Raw genomic sequence first — 21,697 nt, forward strand, 5'->3', positions numbered from 1 at the left:
AGTTTGGGTCTCCCACGATAAGTCTACTGACTCCATGGAGATACCCGTAGTGATAATAATAATAACCCTTATCAACTTATACATCTCAATCATATCCTCCTATAGAACAGACTCTTCAATTTCCACTTCGTTGATCTTTTCTCATATTCAAAATTCTAGAGATGACAAATTACCTCAGTCAATCATTTCTGGACCCTTTCCAACATCTCATCCTTTTGGAAACTACGTGATTAAACTGTACACAGTAATCTATAAGTCCAATCAGGGGGTTATGCTGATAATTAGTGATCAGGAGGTATATGGGGAAACTGAATAACCTTGATGTTTATAATGCAAACTGAGTTGATGTTATATCACCGTATGCTTTGAGAGAATGTTCCAGGGTACTGATGCCTTGACATTACTTGATTAATATGAGTATTACACTACTCAAGTTCTAAAGGACTGGCAAGAGGGCAAAACTGTTCTGCTTTATATAGGTGATAATATAATTTTGAATTATAGGCCAATCTTCTGGATTTCAGTTAAATGCTGGCGAGGTTAGTGGGGACCAGTCGGCCAGTGAAAATTTTAAGTGGGGGTGCTGCATATACAAAATAAAATTTTTAAAAAAATTCTTTTTTTCCTAATCAATAACCAATTTATTAATAAATAAATTTACATGTTAAAAAAATTGCTTTATTAAAAATATTTCACCCTCACCACGAACAAACACCAATAATAAAAGTTTCGTATCTCACAGAAATAAAGCATACAACAATACACTGCCCAAAAGAGCAGTGTCAAGCATAAATGAATATCAGCGAGTCTACCTGCAATTGGCACGATCATTTGCAGTGTATTTGTTTCATGTTACCATAATTGAAAAAATATAATTCTTTTCATATTTTCAAAATAAAATAAGATTTGCAAAAAATAGTTCATTCTTTCATATCTCACAGAAATAACGCGCAAGCATACGATACACTGCCCAAAGAGCAGTGTCAGATTCACAAGTTACGTGCAATGAGAAGTGCAAACGAATATCGGCGAGTCTGGCTGCGATTGGTTGAACGTGATAATTCTGACACTGTGTTAGATCGCAGTGTATCTGTTTCGAAATCTAAAGTGTTAATCAAACAATTCCAATTATTAACTAATCAATCACTGTCGAAACATAAGCTGTAACCTTTAACATGTTGTATTGTATTTATATAATGTTGTAAGCATTGTTACTATCTATAAACACAAACAAAATTTAATTTTTTAATTTTTTTCCTTGGGGGTGCTGCAGTGGCGCAGTGCTTATGTATACGGGCCGTCACTGGTGGGGACCAAAATTAAAGGGGTTGACAATGACTGACATTCTGTCTGATGGATGGACAAGATGTGTTTGTAAATAAAGATCATGTTTTAGCAATCTTCTTACTTATTACAACATAGTGCCAAATGGATTGGACAAGTGAACTGCATACACAGTGGTATATTTGGATTTTGCAAAAGCCAGTGATAAGTTGCTGCATAACAAGTTTGCAATTAAACTGAACAGATGGGGTTGAATAACAGATTAATGCATTGGATTGGAGATTAATCGATGTTATGGTTTAAAAAAATAACTTGAACTAGATGAGTGGACAAGTGACTAGGTTTACCAGTTCCATGTTGCAAAGTATTTTAAAATTTGGGAAGCAAAGATAGGATGCAGAGTGTATAGTTGGTGGAAATATCACAGAGGAAAGGAGATACAGTGGATAATGACCTACAATTTTTGGGGGGACACTGTTAGAATTGTGAGGAGAGCACAACAGATCATGGTTCAATTGTATACAGTATTATGCATACATAATACAAATAACACAACCTGACTTTAGTGGAACTGCCAGTTGACTCCAAGGTAGAAGTATAGTTATCTCATTATGCTGTTTTTGCCACATCTGAGAAGCTATAGCATAAAAATCATTTTGCCAACTTGAATCTTCAGCTAAAGCTTTTCTTACTTTTGTTCGGTGAACATAACTATCTAAAAGAGAAAATATATATAAAATTAGGAAAAGTTCTGGTGTTAATTATCATTTTATTTTTGCTTAGTTTAACTGGAAAAAAGATGACACAAAATATTATTCAACGTTAATATCAGTTGAGTCGTTTATTTGTGTTTAACTAATAACACTTTATAAACACAGGCAGTTAACAGCAAAGTAAATGTCAACGTACTTTGCACTTTCGGATGTTTCCACAGTTAATTTTATAATTCAGCAGTTAAAAAAAATTAATAAAACTAATTATAATCAAGAACAGATGAACTTAACTGAGTCATCTAAATGAACAGATTTCTTATAGGTATAAAATTATTATTACAGGCAACTCCAGGGAGTCTGTAGACTCATCAAGGGAGGCCCTAAACATCATGTCCACACAACTATATGACATTCTCACAGTATCTATAATACTTTGCCTTGAACTCACTACTCACTCACCGTCATAGCATCCACAACAGACTCTGGCAGCTTATTCCACTCATTTACCACTCTAAAAGTAAAGAACTCAGCTCTAACACCCTTGCTTACCACACTCTTGCCCAGCTTCCATAGGTGACCCCTAGTTCTCCCACCACCAGTCCTGATCTCAAAAATATCCTCTGAATTAATCCTATAGAAACCCTTTAGCAATTTGAATGTCTCAATCATATCTCCCCTTTTCCGCAAATCAACTAATTTCTGCAACCCACAAATCTTCAACCTGTTCTCATAAGGTTCATTCCATAGACCTGCTATCATCTTGGTCACTCGCCTCTGGATCCTCTCCACCTCCTCCCCATCAAGAAAAAACATAGGTGACAAAACACAAAAAAAAAAAAAAAAAAAAAAAAAATCTTAACTACAGAAAACTAAAATTTGCTATGCAAAAACTGAAAATGTGCATCATAGGAATATACTTTTTTTTAATGTGAATCCCATCCATGAAAGATTGTAACCCTATTATACTTGATTTTGTTAGCACCTTAGGTGGGCCAAAATTCAATAATCCAAGAATCCTGCTTTAGAGACCAAATGCAATACTTTTTTAAGACACTTTAGCCCTACAATAAGCAAGGTGGTGATCTCACACCAGGCAACTAATATTTTTATTTTATTTATTTATTTATTTATTTTTTTAATGTGGCTCCCACCCATAAAATGGTTTTGTTAACCTACAGTACATTTGTACCATGGTTTGGCTAAGAATTTTTTTTCTTTTTTATTAATTTTAAACTTTTTGTGCATTTTTATTAATTTGTTTTACACAGTTCAGAAACCCTGCTCTAGAGACCACAAATGAAATTTTTTCAAGCCACTTTAGACCTCCAATGAGTAAGGCAGTGGTCTCACATTGGGCAATGAAATTTATCTGCAACCTGAAGACAACCACAAACACCCATGCCCAAGGTGAGATTTGAACCCATAGTCTGTTGATTAGAAAGCAGATATGTTAACCACTCAGCCAACCAAGTTGGCAGAACAATCCATCACCTAATGTGCAACCAACATTAGTCATGAGCAACAAGATATTTTTTTTAAAGTTTTTAAATATATGCGTGCATTTAAATTACTTCCGCTGTTTCATGGTCGAGTACTTTTGAAAATTATTTTTCCATCTTAGATGGAGATAGAATGGTTTTTGTTTTATTCAGAAAATTGAAGTTTTTTTAATTCTTATAAAACAGCTAAACCATCTAAAAATACATGTGTTTGATAGACATAATATCACATAAGTATGCCACCGATAATATTACATAAGCATGCCACCACTGCTGTTTAATTTGTTCATTAACGATATAGGGAAGAATCTAAGCGGAACAATTCATTTGTTCGCTGATGATGCAAAGTTCGGTATGGCAATAGTGAATGCAGAAGATGTCAAAATCTTGCAGGATGATTTGGAAAGATTGGAGTTCTGGGCTAAGGAGAATGGATGTGAATTTAATGTGATAAAATTTAAGGTTATGCATTTTGGGGTGAAAAGATTAGCAGCAGTATACCACATTGGTGGAACTGTACTCCAGGAGATTGATGAGGCCAGGGACTTGGGAGTGTTGGTGGATAGGGAGATGAAGTTTAGGGGGCACATTGCAAAAGTGGCTAAATCAGCTCATCAACTCATTTGGTTGTTGAAAAATACTTTGACGAGCAGAGACAAGCAAGTTATTGTTCCTCTGTACCAAGCCTTGATAAGACCTCATCTCGACTACTGTGTGCCCAGATTTGGTCACCTAGGTTTCTTCTTGATGGGGAGGAGGTAGAGAGGATTCAGAGGAGAGTGTCTATGGAATGAACCTTATGAGAACAGGTTGAAGATTTGTGGGTTGCAGAAATTGGCTGATAGGCGGAAAAGGGGAGATAATATGATTGAGATATTCAATTTTTTTTTTTTTATGTTGGGCCCATATACAGGAAGTTGGCTGGTCAACCTATAGTATGTTAGTACTGTATATGGGTGATGGATTGTGAAAGGAGAAACTTGTTTACATTTGATTTGAACACCTGTATATTGTATTCCTTGGGAAATACGTCAAGGGGAAGACTGTTCCACAGTACTGCAGTAGCAGGGATAAATGAGAAGGAGAAGAAACTTGTTCTGTGGGTTTCAACGTGTACTGTAAAAGGATGTTGGGCGGTAGCTGTGCGTGTTCCAATGGGCTTCGTACAGGGTGGGGGAATTATTGATGCTGTTTCAGATGAACCTTTCCCATGAAAGTATTCATAGAATATACAGATTGCAGAGACCAAGCATCTATGTGAAAGTGGAGGAAGCGAGTTGGTGAGGGATGGGTCATTTATTAGTCCAATTGCTCTCCTCTGTATTGAGTCGAGCATTTTGAGGGAGTTTTTTTGGAGCCCCACTCCAGATGTGAGAGCAATATTCGAGAACTGGGCGGATTTGTGACTTGTATAGTGTTAACAGCTGTTTAGAAGTGAAATAGCGTCTTGAGCGAAAGAGAAAACCTAGTTTTTTGGAAGCTGAGGATGCAATGGTTGTGATGTGTTTATGTCAGGAGAGGCTTGATGTCAAGGTAATTCCGAGAAGAGAAATTTCGTCTTGTCTGTGAATTTGAGTGTTATCGAAAACAATGCTGGGGGAAAATGGTTCTTTTTTGTGAGAAATAAGACAGAACTGGGTTTTACTAGCGTTGAAGTTGAGGGCAGTGGTGGTTGATGTTCTGTGGGTTGAAGTGAGCTGTGTAGGGTAGGGTTTGTCAAATGAAAGGGAGGAATGTAGTGTGCTGTCATCTGCAAAACTGTGTACTGGGTTAGAGGTCAACTGAAGTAGGTCATTGATATATAAAAGGAAGAGGGTCGGTGAGAGAACTGAGCCTTGAAGGACCCTGGCATTAGTTGGATGGTGAGAGGATAGAGAGCCGTCTACCATCACGCATAGTGTGCGTCCGGACAGGAAGCTGGCAATCCATCTGCAGAAGTCCTCAGGCAGTCCAAATAATGGGAGTTTGCTTAGTAAGCCTTTGTGCCAGACTCGGTCAAAGGCTTTGGAGATATCAAGTGCAACTACTTGGGATTCGCCGAATTTCTCCATAGCGCTTGTCCAGTGATGGGTGATGTATGAGAGTAGATCTCCTGTTGAACGGCTTTGGCAGAATCCGTACTGGTGGTCGCTTAATAGCAGGGTACCTTCAATGTAGATTAGGATTTGAGAGTTGATGATTTTCTCCATTACTTTAGATAGGACTGAAGTGAGTGAGATAGGGCAGTAGTTAGATGGTAGTGATTTGTCACCCTTTTTAGGAATGGGTTGAATATAGGCCAGTTTCCAGGTTTTGGGATATATATACCAGTGGAGTAAGAGAGTGTGTACATGTGACATAGGATAGGAGTTAGTTCAGATGCACAGACCTTCAGAATAATTGGAGGAATTCGGTCTGGGCCAGGAGACTTTTTTGTGTCTAATTTAGACAGCAGGTTTGTGATGTCTTTTTGGCAAAAGGATATAGGGGGCATTGTATGTTGGGCAGTTGGAATGACTGGAGGGCATTTGCCATTCTCAGTTATGTGTGCATTGGAGGCAAAGTGTGATGCCAGGAGGTTAGCTTTTTCTATATGTGATGTTGCAAATGAGCCATCTGGGTATGATAGAGGTGGGAATAGTGTAGAGCAAAAGTTATGGCCAATTGCTTTGGCAAGGGACCAAAAGGCACAGCTTCCGTTTGGACAGGCTGTGAGCTTCTTGCTTTTTGCCCATTCAGAATCTATTTTGGAAGTATTGATAGTTTTCTTGCATTTGTTTCGGGCTTCAGTGTAGGCATTGAATGAGGATGTGGTTCTTGATTTGAGTCAGTTGTGGTATGCCTGATTTTTCATTTGTACTGCCTTGGCACATTTTTTGGAGAACCAGGGTTTAGTTAGGGGATGGCAGGTCTGAGTAGTGTGGGGAATATAAGCTTTCATGCCAGTGAGGATCACTTTGATGATGCATTCGGTGCATATGTCTGGACTGGAAGACCGGAAACAATAGTCTAACCATAGGAATGAAGCATAGTAGTCTTGGAGACTGTCCCATTTGGCGCTATTATAATGCCAAACTACTCTTGTGTGGGAGTAACTGTGTAGGCATTGTTGCATGGGGAAAAAGATAAGCACTAAGTTGTGGTCAGAATTACCCAGGGGACTTACCACATTCACTGCATATTTGGAAGGGTCATTAGTAAGGAAGAGATCTAGGGTATTTGCAGAGTGGTTTTGGATTATCTGGTATTCTGGTCGGTTTTTGAACAATTTGCGTGAGGTCATTAGTGACTGCAAATGTTTCAGCATCTCTACCTGCAGGATCTGTATGACTGGAAGAGGAAAGCCAATTGGTGTTATGGATGTTGAAATCACCCAGGATGATGATTTTGCTATTTGGGGAGTGGGACTAGAGAAAATCAACTTTTAAGGAGAGGAAATGAAAGAGCTCTGAGTGATTGCTGGTGGTGTTAGGAGAGCGATAGAGACAGCAGATGAATTTGACTTAGTGGGGGAGGGATATCTTCAGCTAAAGAAGGTCGAAGTCGGGCGATTCCAAGCTAGTTGTTCTCTGGCAGCGTATCTCAGAGCGGATATATGCACAGACGCCACCCTTGGGTCAAAAGGAGTTAAATAGTGCTGGGGGAGGTGAGATTTGAGTTTCGGTTAAAAAGAGTAGGTGGGGTTTGGTGGACTGCAGGTGGTAGTGGATGCTGTTCAGGTTAGAGTTGAGGCCACGGATGTTGGTGAAGTGGATATGCAAGGTTCTGGAAGGCATGGATTTGGCCCCAAGGGTCCTACACGTATCCTATGCAATGCCTGCATGCTGGTGTTCTTGGTGGCTACTGGAGTCACTTGGTTTTTGTACTAGTTTGGATTGTTTGTAGTCTATTACCCAACTGTTGTCTCCATTTTGCCGTTTTTCTTCTAGTTGTTTTCAGAGTTGGCGTCTTTGTTCTCTCTGGACAAAGGTTAAATCAGGTCGAGCACGTATGAGCGACTGGGGGCAAGTGTCCTTTAGCTTGTTGTTTATCGCTGTTATAAGTTTGGTCATGTTTATTGGTGAGTCGCAGGTCACTTTCACGAGACATGGATAGTTTGTTCCGTCCTTTCTTTTGTTTATGGGTCCGATATGATGGCATTTGACAATGTTTCTGGGATCGAAATTGCATTCTCCTGCAAGTTTGCTGATGTCTCCGTTTAGGGATTTACTGTTTTTCTGTTGGAAAGTTCAGGATAACAGTGTTGAGTTTCCTATTTTTGGCCTCAAGAGACTCATGTACCGATGATGTGATTAGTTCACGAAGTTCATTAGCAGGTGCAGGCGCACTTGCGGTCGAGTGCTGATCATTGAGTGTCTCGAGCTTAGTTTCCAACTTTCCGATTTTGGAGGAGACGGTATCGATCATGATATTAAGCTGCTGCTCGAGGTTTCTGACTCTTTTGCCGAGGTTTAGTATCTGTTTTACAGAAGGGAGGCACATCGTACAGAAGTAGGGCTGATTTAGATTGGTGAAAAGCTTGTGCGCTGATTCATTTATTTTCGCGCAAGAAATATGTATCCAGTTGCAGCAGAAATCGCACAATATACCTTTTTTCCCTTCTTTGAGTTCTGTTTCACAGCTGCGGCACTTCTTAATGTCATTCGGTTTGTTTGATCGGTGACACTATGCTGAGAGGACTCGGGGTAGTCTTCCGTTGTTGGCTTTTGTTGCCGCCATCTTTATTTTGGACGGTAGGCATAGCACTTTCATGTGGCTGTTTTTCAGTTGTAAAATATAGCAGATTTAATGGATTATTGGTACTTATGAGTTGTACTGTAGTAGTCAGCTGCTTAGTACCTTCTGTTACTTTTTCATTTGCTGCTTATTTTGTACAAAAAACACTTGCAGTTACGATAAAATGCGGGAGCACAAATTTAACATTGATTATTCACTGGCGCCACCTATAGAGTTTGCTGAAGGGTTTCTATAGGATTAATTCAGAGGATATTTTGAGATCAGGACTGATGGTGGGAGAACTACAGGACATCTATGGAAGCTGGGCAAGATTGTGGTTAGCAAGAGTGTTAGAGCTGGGTTCTTTACTTTTAGTGTGGTAAATGAGTGGAATAAGCTGCCAGAGTCTGTTGTGGGTGCCATTGAGTGAGTTCAAGGCAAGGTATGCTAGATACTGTGAGAATGTCGAATAGTTGTGTGGACATCATGTTTAGGGCTTCCCTCGATGAGTCTACAGACTCCCTGGAGTTGCCCGTAATAATAATAATAATAATAATATCTCTGGTTGGTGGATGAAAAAAAATAAATAAGTCAATACATGCAAGCAGAACAAATAGAGAAATGATCACAGAGTCATTTCACAATAGCATTCTTGCAGTGACCAGTCATTATCCAAATGACTGAATCCAGAACCATTTTGATATATATATATATATATATGCTGTAGACATAATTCTGTTTAGCTAACTCTACCACTGAAATGGTCCGACTGAAATGATAATTTTAATAACGCTTCTAAACACCAAATTTCATTAAATTCTTTCAAACAAGGGAGGAATTATGAAATATTAAATATTTTCAAATAAAAACAATAAAATTATAGCGAAAAAAGGAAAAAAATACTATTATTACCATTTCAATAAAAATAGAATAATAGAAGAAAACGTTTTTCATCAACCAGTCTTGAAACTAGGATTTAAAAACTAATTTTACTGCACTACAGTAAACCAATGTAACTAATAGTTACCATTTTAAAAATAGAATTTCATAAAAGAAAAGCTAATTTTTTGACATATAATAATAATAAACACTCATTCCACAAAATATATCGATTACCCTATTATCAGAATGGATTCGCCTTCTGACATGAGCAGAAGTGTCAAGGTGTCTTGCATCTGTGGTAGGGCAGTAAATACACACTGATGTATTTATTATGTTTAATCATATAATATTCTATATATTTTTTCTATTCTATATGATGATGATATGATGAGCTGTATGATAAGTATGATGAGCTGTGTGGAGTCTTTGACTCCACACAGCTCATCATACCATGCTTTAAACGCACTCAAATTCTCTGCAAATACCACACTCTCAGGCAAGGCAAGGCATTCCAATCATTAACAACTCTGCATGAAAAAAAACATGCATCTCACTCCTCCTACTCACACCCTTTTTATACAGTTTCCAAGGAGGACCTCTGGTTCTCCTCTGATCTCCCACTATTTTCTGTAGAACCTCTCCTGCATTGATCCTATAACAACCCCTTAATAACTTGTATGTCTCTATCATATCTCCCCTCTTCCTCCTGTCCAACAGACTCTGCAAGTTGCACCTTCTCAGTCTGTAGACATAATTCTGTTTAGCTAACTCTACCATTGAAATGGTCCAACTGAAATGATAATTTTAATAACGCTTCTAAACACAGAATTTCATTAAATTCTTTCAAACAACGGAGGAATTATGAAATATTAAATATTTTCAAATAAAAACAATAAAATTATAGCGAAAAAAGGAAAAAAATACTATTATTACCATTTCAATAAAAATAGAATAATAGAAGAAAACGTTTTCTTCTATTTAAGTATAACTTTCTTCATACTCAACATTCCAGAGGTTAGACACTACTTTAGTCAGTTGCCCCTGGCCCCTTTCCAACATCTCTTCATCATTCTGAAAACCAGATGACCAAATCTGGGCAATATAGTCCATATGTGGCCTAATCAAAGCCTTATACAATACAATGGAACAAGAATCTCCCCATTTCTACAAGTCAGTGTCCTCCACATCATTAACAGAAGCCTTTGTCTTCACAATTTTGGCTATGTGTCCCCTAAATTTCAGATCCTTATCCGCTATCACCCCCAGATCTCTTATTTCCTCAACTCTGACAATATATCCTCACCAAGCATAAATTCTTCATCCCATTTTTGTTTTCCAAATTTTAAAACCTTACATTTTGCAACATTGAACTCACATCCCCATTCCCGTGCCCAATTACTCAATTCTTCTTGTAAGGCCATAACATCTTCTCTACTCTTCATGGTTCTATCCAACTTTGCATCATCGGCAAACAACTGAATATCTCCATCCAAATCTTCACCAATATCATTAATATACAAGTTAAATAGCAATGGCCCTAAAACAGACCTCTGAGGCAAACCACTAGTAACTTTCCTTTTCCTGGATGTCGCTTCCCCATACACAACTTGTTGATACCTATCAGATAGCCAGTCTCCAATTCAATGCACCAATCTAATATCCATCCCCATGCATTCCAGTTTGACTATCAACTTATCATGCAGTAATCTATCAAAAGCCTTTGCAAAATCTAAGTATATTACTGTGTACCCTTCTCCTCTGTCCATGGAAGCAGTCACCTCATTGTAATAAGTAAGTAGATTACTAAAACATGACTGCCCTTTAGTAAATCCATGCTGTCCATGAAAGATAATACCATTGTTGTCGACCCAATTCTGAATCCTTGTTTTCACAAGCTTCTCCAACAACTTGATGGAGTGGTGAGAGCAAGAACGGTCAATGGGTTTAAGGAGTGGTATGATAGACTTTGTGTTTCTTAGGGGGGGGACCTCCCCTCGATGAGTCTTGATAGACTTTGTGTTTCTTAGGAAGGACCTCATACGATGAGTCTTTTGACTCCATGGAAGCCTGAATAGCAATAATAATAAAAAAAAAACTTAACCACAACACCTGACACACAGATAGGCCTATAGTTTGATTCTATCACCTCCTTTATGAAGTGGCACAATCTTGCCCTCCTTCCACTCCTTAGGAATGACCCAGTGCAAGACTCATATTAAAAAAATATGTCAAGGCCAGCCTCAACTCCCTAGCACATTCCTTCAGAATACGTGGTGATATATTATCAAGTCCCACAACCTTATTTACATCCAGTTTGCTCAACCCCCCCATCTTGCTCGCTTACAGTCAGTCTCTCTTCCCCATCATCAACTGCTTTCAATCTCTCCATGAAGTCACATTCACAAGATTGAAAGACCTTTATGAACTACTCATTAAGTATCTCCACGACACCTTCTGCAACAGCCATCTTTATACCATTTTCTCCAATCACTGTCATCCTTCCATAATCATTCTTTCTTTTGCTGGCTACATATCGAAAGAATTCCACATGATTCTTTTTGGCTTCATTAGCTAACTGCTGTTCATACCTCTCTTTAGCTACCCTTACCAACCAAGTCACCCACCTTGCCTGGTCCACAAATTATCTCTATCCATGTAGTCCTCGTGGAATTGGTTATTTCCACTTCTCTTATGCTGCCTCCACAATGCCCTTTTTCTCTGTATCGCATGCTTAATCTCTTTATTCATCCATTTCACACCTACCTTATTTAACCTTCTCGCCCTTGGAATGCATTTAGACATTGCATCTACTAGATAGCTTTGAAAATCCACGAAGCTGCATTGATCTCTTTTTCAGCTAACTCCTCGTTCCTTGCTACACCTGCAAGCTGTCTCCTGAGCTCTTCATAATCACCCCCCCCCCTTGTAGTTTCCACATATACCCTTTTCTTACAGCAGTCCTCACACTGCTGGCAACCACCCAGGTAATCACCTCATGGTCACTCTCACCAATTGGTGGGTGATTTGACACTTCATTTATAATTACATCCTCTGATGAGATGACCAAATCCAAGACCCTCTGTTATATCCAAAAAATCATCTGCTACATATTTTAATAATTATATGTTGTAGAAAATATCTTGTGGCTAGCAAACACTTGAAAAACATCCAATACTTAATTTAATGTTCTTATTTTCAAAAACCTTATCACAATATGAAGTAAAAATATCAGTAAATAATTTTTTTTTGTTTTCTTTTCATACCCTTTGAATTTTCAATTTTTCCTGCTAGCAGAGAATGACAAGGAGAACCTATTGTTTTATAAAGAAAATCACTGCTTACATGTATTATGAGATATCCTTGATGGCTTCCTCTTTTTATCTCTATCCATTGGGAAAGTGCAGTATTCATTTTTATCACATATTGTTGATTCCCGTATATTTTTTATGATCCTTAAAGTTTTTGTATGGCAACCTGATATTTTGGTGAAAGTAAAATGACATTCGTCATATGGGCTGCAGCATGATAATTTTATATTTATTGTGTGGCAATATTGTGTCATTTTTAGATTGAGTGCTGAAGTGTGATATTTGTTATTGGAATTCATTTTACACAAATTATGGACTCTACAACCGTGTTATAAATAATTATTTTAATTTACCGATGTTTCGACTTTCATATTAAGGTCATCATCTGGAGTATATACAGAGACAAGCTAAATTACATTTCACACAGTATGCTGAAAAGACATTATAATTATTATTATATTTTATTATTATTACATCACACCTCCAGGGAGTCCAAAGACTCATCGAGGGAGGGCTTACTCTACAACTCTCTGTCTCCACCACTCAATCAACCAACTACAGCGAACTGCAACTACACCAATGCCACATGTGTATTCAATAACTGAAATACCCCACCTTCTGAATTTGTTCACATACAAAATATATCCCACCTGGATGGATGTCGAAATGCACAGAACAGAAAAATAGTGAATGGTTAAAAGAATAAATATTCTTAAATATTGTGCCCTGTTCATAATTAACTGAACTTTAAAGTGAGATTCACGCCAATGAAGCAATCTATTATGGTAATGGTTTCATTTGTATAAATCATCATAGCTCAGCAGTCGATAAAATTGTTCTTAATTTTATCAGCAGCTAAATCTCTCCTTGGGATGAGTCAAGAAAGGTCCTGTATCTTATTAGAGTGGGTGCCATGGCTGTTTGTTTCTCACACTGGTGTTTGTTGACTTCTTTCCAAGCACTGTACTTCAAACAATGGGGGAGGGGAATTCACAGAAATTAATCCGAATAATTGTTTACCATTAATGACGTTGACTAGATTTGAACCTAAGTCTTTCTTCATGCGGTCAAGTGCTGTAGAATGCAAACGCCAGAAATGATTTGATCAACAATTATTTTACTGGCCTGACCTCTAGTGAAAATAAAATAAAATTACAATAAATAAATTAAATAAAATAAAAGAACTACATCAAAGCTATAGTCTATTTAAGAAAACATCAGAGAAACATTCTTTCATATAGATTCGAGGTTTAGAGGTGCAGGAGGAGAGTGTGTTCCACATACTGAGTACTCTGGATGTTAGTAAAGCTGTGGGACTGGATGGTATTTTACCACGAGTTTTGAGAGAATGTGCTAAGGAACTGACAGTGCCCTTGACTTGGCTTTTCAATGAAGGTCTGGCTACAGGAAAGGTGCCCATGGAATGGAAGAAAGGTAAGATAGTGCCATTGCATAAGGGCGGTAGCAGACTGGACGTGCCTAATTATAGGCCAGTTTGTGTGTCATCAGTAGTTAGTAAGATCTTGGAGAAAGTAGTGAGGGACCATATACAGCATTGGGCAGATGAGGGTAATGTTATCAGTGAGTGTCAGCATGGATTTGTGCAGGGGGGTGCTCTTGTTTTAGCAATATGCTAGCCTTTTATGATAAAGTTACAAGAGCATTAGATGAGGGAAAGGCATATACTGCCATTTTCCTAGACTTAGCAAAGGCATTTGACAGGGTGCCACATGATAAGCTGATATTCAAGTTGCAGCACATGGGTCTGGATGTCAGATTGGTCAACTGGATTCAGGATTGGCTGTCTGATAGGTATCAGAGAGAGTTGTGTATGGTGGAGCAATATCAAAGAGGCAGAAGGTTACAAGTGGGGTTCCACAGGGCTCAGTACTGGGACCTATATTGTTTAACCTTTATATCAATGACATTGTCCGTGGATTGCAAGGGGATATTCGGTTGTTTGCGGATGATGTGAAGCTGGGAAGGGTTATTAGTAATAGTGTAGATGTGGTAGCCCTGCAAGAGGATTTGAATAAGCTAGATAGGCAAATGAATGGGAGTGTCGGTTTAATGCAGTAAAATGTAAGGTCTTGAGGTTTGGGACACATCGATGGGAGGCTGCATACTCTATGGGAGGAGCTATACTGGAGGAAGTAGGGGAGACAAGAGATCTGGGGTTGATGATTGATAGAAATCTGAAATTTAGGGGACATATTGCAAAGGTGATGAAGGTAACATAGAGGATTGCTGCAATAATGAGAAGGACACTGACCTGCAGAGATAAAAGAGTTATCATTCCGTTGTATAAGACCTTGATCGACCACACTTTTTTTGTTCTCAGATTTGGTCCCCAGGATTTGAAGGGGATAAATTAACTGTGGAAAGGGTACAAAGGCGGATAACAAAGTGTCGGGGCTGTACAATGTCAGTTATGAGGATTGGCTGATGGAGTGCGGACTGCAGAGTTTGGTGGATAGAAGAAGCAGGGGTGATATGATTGAGACTTTTAAACTGTTGAGAGGTGGTTACAGGGTTGACACTGGGGAGTTCTTTTGCTTGGTTGAACAGTGGGAAGGAGTCATGACAAGGGGCCATCCCGGGAAGTTACAAAGGAAACTGTGAGAAAGAGGGTGAAGAGTGGTTTCTTTGCATGGAGGGTGGCTGAACCATGGAATGCATTGCCTGATGGAGTAGTGAGAGCGAGAATGGTCAATGCATTTAAGGAGTGGTATGACAGACTTTGTGTTTCCTAGGAGGGACCTCCCACGATGAGTCTTTTGACTGAATAATAATAATAATAATATAGATAGTTTTGTTAGAGTAAAAATGATGTCCTAATTTAACATGACAATTGTTATATTAGATTTAAGATCCTGTATTACCTATATAAAGTGTTCGGGGCATGATTAGAAAGACCAGCTTGACCATAGCATGTCACATGTCTTCTTTCTGGTGGTCTTTTCTTCACTGTTTACTGCAAACCAACACATAATGGCCAATATATACACAAACTCCTACCACCACCCAACACAAAAACTAGGGGATCGTTAATACACTAAAAAACAGGTCTTTGAAGATTTGTTCCAATGAACAAGCACTTAAAGATGAATTAAAGGTTATCAGCAATACCTTCCTAAAAAATGGTTACAGCCAAAATACTATCAACAAAATTCTGTACAAGACCTCACTTAAAAACAAACATAAACTAGACTACAATAAAACTGTAAGCATTCCATACATTAAAGGGATATCAGGCAAAATAAATAGAATATTACAGAAATACAACCTGAAAGCCACTTTTAAACCTCCTGCAAAATTAAAGAACCCACCCAAGGATCCACTCCATCCGCTGGCCCACCCTGGAGTATACTGTATTCATTGCACCTGTAATTTGCCCTATATAGGGGAAACAAGATGCACAATTCCTATCAGAAAAAAAAAGGAACATAAATGACACATTAAATATAATAACTAGTGTCAAGTTGGTCTTTCTGATCATGCCCTGAACACTTTACACAGAATTGACTGGAAAAGCACCTGTTGTTTACATCACACCAAAACATGGTATGAACGTAAATTTAAGGAGGCATGTGAGATTCTTATCAACCACCCAAATCTTAATAATAATGATGGTCTAAAAATCCCAAGAATATGGAAGGCACATATTCTACCCACTTAACCTTTCTCCCTAAGTGCTGGTTATAAATAGGACCATAGGTAATGCAAGATCTTAAATCTAATATAACAACTGTCATATTAAATTAGGATATCATTTTTTACTGTAACAAAACTATCTATATGAAAGAATGTTTCCCTGATGTTGTCTTAAATAAAATATAGCTTTGATGTAGTTATTTTATTTTATTTATTTATTGTAATTTTATTTTATTTTCACCAGAGGTCAGGCCAGTAAAATAACTGTTGATCAAATCATTGTCTCTTCAGCATACTGTGTGAAATGTAATTTAGCTTGTTTCTGTATATATATATATATATATATATATATATATATATATATATATATATATGTATGAAAATTGATTTACTCGGTTGTTATACATTTTTATAAAAATATTGAATGACTAGAACCCGAGAGAAATGAAAACAAAGTTTATTAGTACTACACAACTAGCATCAGCTTGTATCAGCCTTCGTCAGGTGCACATTAAAAAGAAATAACCAGTAAACAACATAGAGGAAATAACTGTAAAACATCACGGAAAGTTAGTGTGCATATAAATATTGAACGACTAGAACCCGAGAGAAATGAAAACAGAGTTTATTAGTACTACACAACTAGCATCAGCTTGTATCAGCTTTCGTCAGGTGCACATTAAAAAGAAATAACCAGTAAACAACATAGAGGAAATAACTGTAAAACATCACGGAAAGTTAGTGTGCATATAATTTTTGAAAAAGAAAAAATAAATAATAATAATAAAAAAAAAAAAAATAAATAAATAAAAAAAAATATATATATATATTATTATAACATTATATTATAACACACACACATACATATGTGTGTGTGTGTGTGTGTGTGTGTGTGTGTGTGTGTGTGTGTGTGTGTGTGTGTGTGTGTGTGTGTGTGTGTGTGGATGAATATGTAGGTTGAAAAGTCAGGAAATTAAAATAATTATTTATAACACGGTGTAGAATCCATAATTTATGTAAAATGAATGCTGATCACCGTGTAACGCTAAAGGAAAGGATTTTGTTATTGGAATGTAGTGCTTTGTAAATGAGATGAAGTGACATTAGAGTGATAAGATGAGGAGGAAAGCAAGGATTATGTATGATAGTGCTCTGGAACAAAATGGCTGCGAGAGGAAGGTGATCATTGTACACATAAGAGCAAAAGATAAATATAGAAAGACATAGGTTTAACCTTAAACCTTATGTCAAATTGGCAACTCTCATCTCTTCACCTAAGGAGAGAATGTCTTCTTTATCACAAACAGGAGTCTGTGAAGTGCCCTGTTTGTGTGATTGAGCTTACTATGGACAGACAGGAAGAACTGTGGACATAAAAAATACATCTGGCAGTATCGTTATAGCAAGTTAGGTCTAGCAGACCATGCCTTAGATACCCCTGCACACAGGATCAATTGGAAAAAAACAAAAGTGCTACACAGAAGTCATTATAAGTCAGAGAGATTGTTTTTAGAATCAACAGACACCTTGAAACATACTCCAAACCTCAACAGGTATGGCTGTATAAATTTACCAAAAATCTAGGAGACGGTCATCTTAAGATCTAATTATTAATACCTGCATTTCTCTCTATTTTTTCCCCCCAATATATATGGCACCTTTAGTCTTGTGTTGTCTATTGCAATTGTTTAAACTAGTCCCATTATTATAACAGATTGTTGTTGTTTTGCGTACTGTGACAAACCGTTTTTGTGCTCTGAAAATGCTAGATATAATGCCAGCAAAATATCAGCAATTAGTTAATAAATAGTTATTATTTTCTTATCAGTCTATGTTCTCATTAATATCGTTCCAAATAAATCAACATGTACAGCGGACACATAAGACTTTCCACGCATACAATGAATTCCAACAATGATGCAGAGGACGCTGACTTGTGGCAGTGAGGAGCTTCTGGTTCCACTGTATATAAGGCCTTGATTAGGCTACATGTACAGATTTGGTTATGTGATTTTCAAAATGATAAAGAGGTATTGGAAAGTGCTCAAAGTTGATTGACTAAAGTGGTTTTGGAATGTTGAGCATGAAGAAAGATTGAGAGGATGCGATTTATAGAGTTCAGTGGATAGGAGGAGGACGAAGAGGAGTGATATGATAGAGATATATAAGTTGAAGGGGTTTTTCATAGAATGATGGGATGGGGACAAGAAGTTATCCCTGAAAGCTGTATAAGGAGGATATGAGCAAAGGAGTGAGAAGCAGGTTTTTTGCATGGAGAGTGATGACTGATTGGAATACATTGTTTGAGAGTGTGGTGTCTGAAAAGAACATAACATGTGAACATATAAACATATTTAAGGCATGATATGATGAGCTGTGTGTATGACAAACAGACCTCCCATGATGAGTTTTTGACTCTGTAAGACTGAAGACAATAATACAGAGGATTTGCTGCAATAATGAGAAGGACACTGACCTGCAGAGATAAAAGAGTTATCATTCCGTTGTATAAGACCCTGATCAGACCACACTTAGACTGTTGTTCTCAGATTTGATCCCTAGGATTTGAAGGGGATAAATTAACTGTGGAAAGGGTACAAAGGCAGATAACAAAAATGATTTCAGGAATGTACAATGTCAGTTATGAGGGTCGGCTGAGGGAATGAGGACTGCAGAGTTTGGTGGATAGAAGAAGGAGAGGTAATATGATATGAGACTTTTAAACTGTTGAGAGGTGGTTACAGGGTTGACACTGGGGAGTTCTTTCGCTTGGTTGAACAGCGGGAAGGAATGATGACAAGGGGCCATCCCTGGAAGTTACGAAAGGAAACTGTGAGTAAGAGGGTGAGAAGTGGTTACTTTTGCATGGAGGGTGGTTAAACCATGGAATGCATTGCCTGATAGAGTAGCGAGAGCGAGAACAGTCAATGAGTTTAAGGAGTGGTATGATAGACTGTTTCCCAGGAGAGACCTCCCATGATGAGTCTTGATAGACTTTGTGTTTCCTAGGAAGGACCTCACGCGGTGAGTCTTTTGACTCCATGGAGGCCTGAATAATAATAATAATAATAATAATAACAGCATTGTGAGATTTAATGTTGCACTGCTCGTACTTTTTCACTTCAGAATTCATATGATTGCTCAGTCTTATTTTTTTTTTTTTTTTTTGGTCAGTGTTTATCAAGTTTTGAGAAGAAATAATTTCAAGGCACTGTTCCTTAATTTAATTTTATTATTATTTTTTTTTTGTGTGTGTGAATCCTACCACCAAAGGGCTGGTTATACACATGTATTATAGAGGGAGAGACTAAGGGCTGAATAATCCAAAAATGAATTTGTTTGGTGGTTTGTGATCTGCTGAGAACTACTGGAAACTGCATGTATGTTGTGTTTCAATTTGAGAAGGCCAGACTTTCACTTCATGTAAAATCATTCCTTGTTTTTGTTGCAGTATTGAGGATGTTTGACCATTTCAGTTGATTCTTTGAATGCTCTTGAACAAAATCTGTAATCTATGTGGAGTGTTTTCATTTGTTGCCATAATACCTAATGTTTGGTTTCCGTTGTTTGTGTTGTCCTGTTCTGTGTTGCCTTTCATTTACTATGTTCTTAATGTGTTCAGATTAGCACACTTCTCTCAACTACTACTAGTAGTAGTAGTTATTGTAAGATTTCTATTCTTGGTGTGTTGGTGAACAGATTAATGATATCGACACTTGCAAGCAGATCAGTAGGTTACACTGTGATTTTACATGACAGAGCTTACAGATTCTTCACTAATACAGATAAAAGAAACCAAGAGCTTGATTACTCAACACTATCCTAACAAAGAATAGTCGCAATAGAACATTAGTCAACAAAACACTATGTCAACCTCCAAGAAGAAGAGTTATTAGTAATAGTGCAGATGTGGTATCCCTGCAAGAGGATTTGAATAAGCTAGATAGGCAAATGAATGGGAGTGTCGGTTTAATGCTGTAAAATGTAAGGTCTTGAGGTTTGGGACACATCGATGGGAGGCTGCATACTCTATGGAGCGATACTGGAGGAAGTAGGAGAGACAAGAGATCTGGGATTGATGATTGATAGAAACCTGAAATTTAGGGGACATATTGCAAAGGTGGTGAAGGTAACACAGAGGATTGCTGCAATAATGAGAAGGACACTGACCTGCAGAGATAAAACAGTTATCATTCTGTTGTATAAGACCCTGATCAGACCACACTTGGACTATTGTTCTCAGATTTGGTCCCCAGGATTTGAAGGGGATAAATTAACTGTGGAAAGAGTACAAAGGCAGATAACAAAGATGGTTTCAGGACTGTATAATGTTAGTTATGAGGGTCAGCTGAGGGAATGAGGACTGCAGAGTTTGGTGGATAGAAGAAGGAGAGGTAATATGATATGAGACTTTTAAACTGTTGAGAGGTGGTTACAGGGTTGACACTGGGGAGTTCTTTCGCTTGGTTGAACAGCAGGAAGGAGTGATGACAAGGGACCATCCCTGGAAGTTACGAAAGGAAACTGTGAGAAAGAGGGTGAGAAGTGGTTTCTTTTGCATGGAGGGTGGTTAAACCATGGAATGCATTGCCTGATAGAGTAGTGAGAGCGAGAATGGTCAATAAGTTTAAGGAGTGGTAGACTTTGCGTTTCTTAGAAGGAATCTCCCACGATGAGTTTTGATAGACTTTGTGTTTCCTAGGAAGGACCTCCTGCGATGAGGCTTTTGACTCAATGGAGGCCTGAATAATAATAGTAATAATAGTAACATAAAAAACAAAACTTCACAGGAACAGTGATTCTCTCCTATATATAGTCAGTCACAGATAAAATATCAAGGATTCTACATCAGCAAAAAGTATGAACACTTTTATTCCTATTTTCAAATACTTCATTATGAATGTTACTTTTTATAACCTGTTTTTTACTTTATCCACTTATTTCTCCTGATGATGTCATGTTTCACTAACTTACTTATATAGTATAACAAGGTAACAAATACCTTGGACAGAGGAGATGCATATACAATGGTGTACTTGGAATTTTCAAAAGCTTTTGATTGCCACACTTCAAGCTGGTAAATAAATTGAAACAGATGGGACTGGATAACAGACTACTGAGTTTGATCAGTGACTGGCTGTCAAATAGGTATTAGTGATATGCAGCTGTTTGCAGATGATGCAGGTCAAGTGGATGTCAGTTCAATGTTGCAAAGTGTAAGGTTTTGAGATTTGGTAAGCAATGATGGGATGTGAAGTATACACTTGGTGGGAAAACTTTAAAAGAAGTAGAGAGATGAGAGACATAGGAGTGATGGTGGACAAGGACCTGAAATTCAGGGCCACATTGCAAAAGTTGTGAAGACATCACATCAAATAATGACAATGATGGGGAGGACCCTAACATGCAGAAAGAGAAAGTTATGATGCCATTGTATAAGGCCTTGATTAGGCCTCATATGGATTACTGTGCACAGATTTGGTTGCTGGATTTTCATGGTGACGAGGATATATTGAAAAGGGTCCAGAGAAGATTCACAAAGGTGGTCAGTGGTCTTTTGAATGTGGAATATGAGGACAGATTGAGAGAATGTAAGTTGTAAAACCTTGTGAATAGGAGGAAGAGGAGGGGGGGGGGACATGATTAAGATATATAAGGTAAT

General features: G+C 37.8%; 1 protein-coding gene across 2 annotated transcripts in view; it reads right to left on the bottom strand.

Moving 5' to 3' along the window:
• The window catches only part of LOC150103231 (protein NipSnap homolog 3A-like), a 147,923-nt gene that overhangs the window by 77,434 nt on the left and 48,792 nt on the right, over positions 1–21,697 (bottom strand). Inside the window, exon 3 of one of the 2 annotated variants that reach the window (XM_090397644.1) lies at positions 1,841–1,999. The exons of the other annotated variant lie outside the window; for it this stretch is intronic. Coding sequence (XP_090253770.1) covers positions 1,841–1,999 — 159 coding nt within the window. The remainder of the gene's footprint in view (positions 1–1,840; positions 2,000–21,697) is intronic. 2 annotated transcript variants of the gene reach the window in all.

Source organism: Typopeltis vanoorti, chromosome 9 (genome assembly GCF_054136105.1).
Source record: "Typopeltis vanoorti isolate ZY-2024b chromosome 9, IOZ_Tvanoo_1.0, whole genome shotgun sequence".
In the NCBI taxonomy this organism is placed as follows: Eukaryota; Metazoa; Arthropoda; class Arachnida; order Uropygi; family Thelyphonidae; genus Typopeltis; species Typopeltis vanoorti.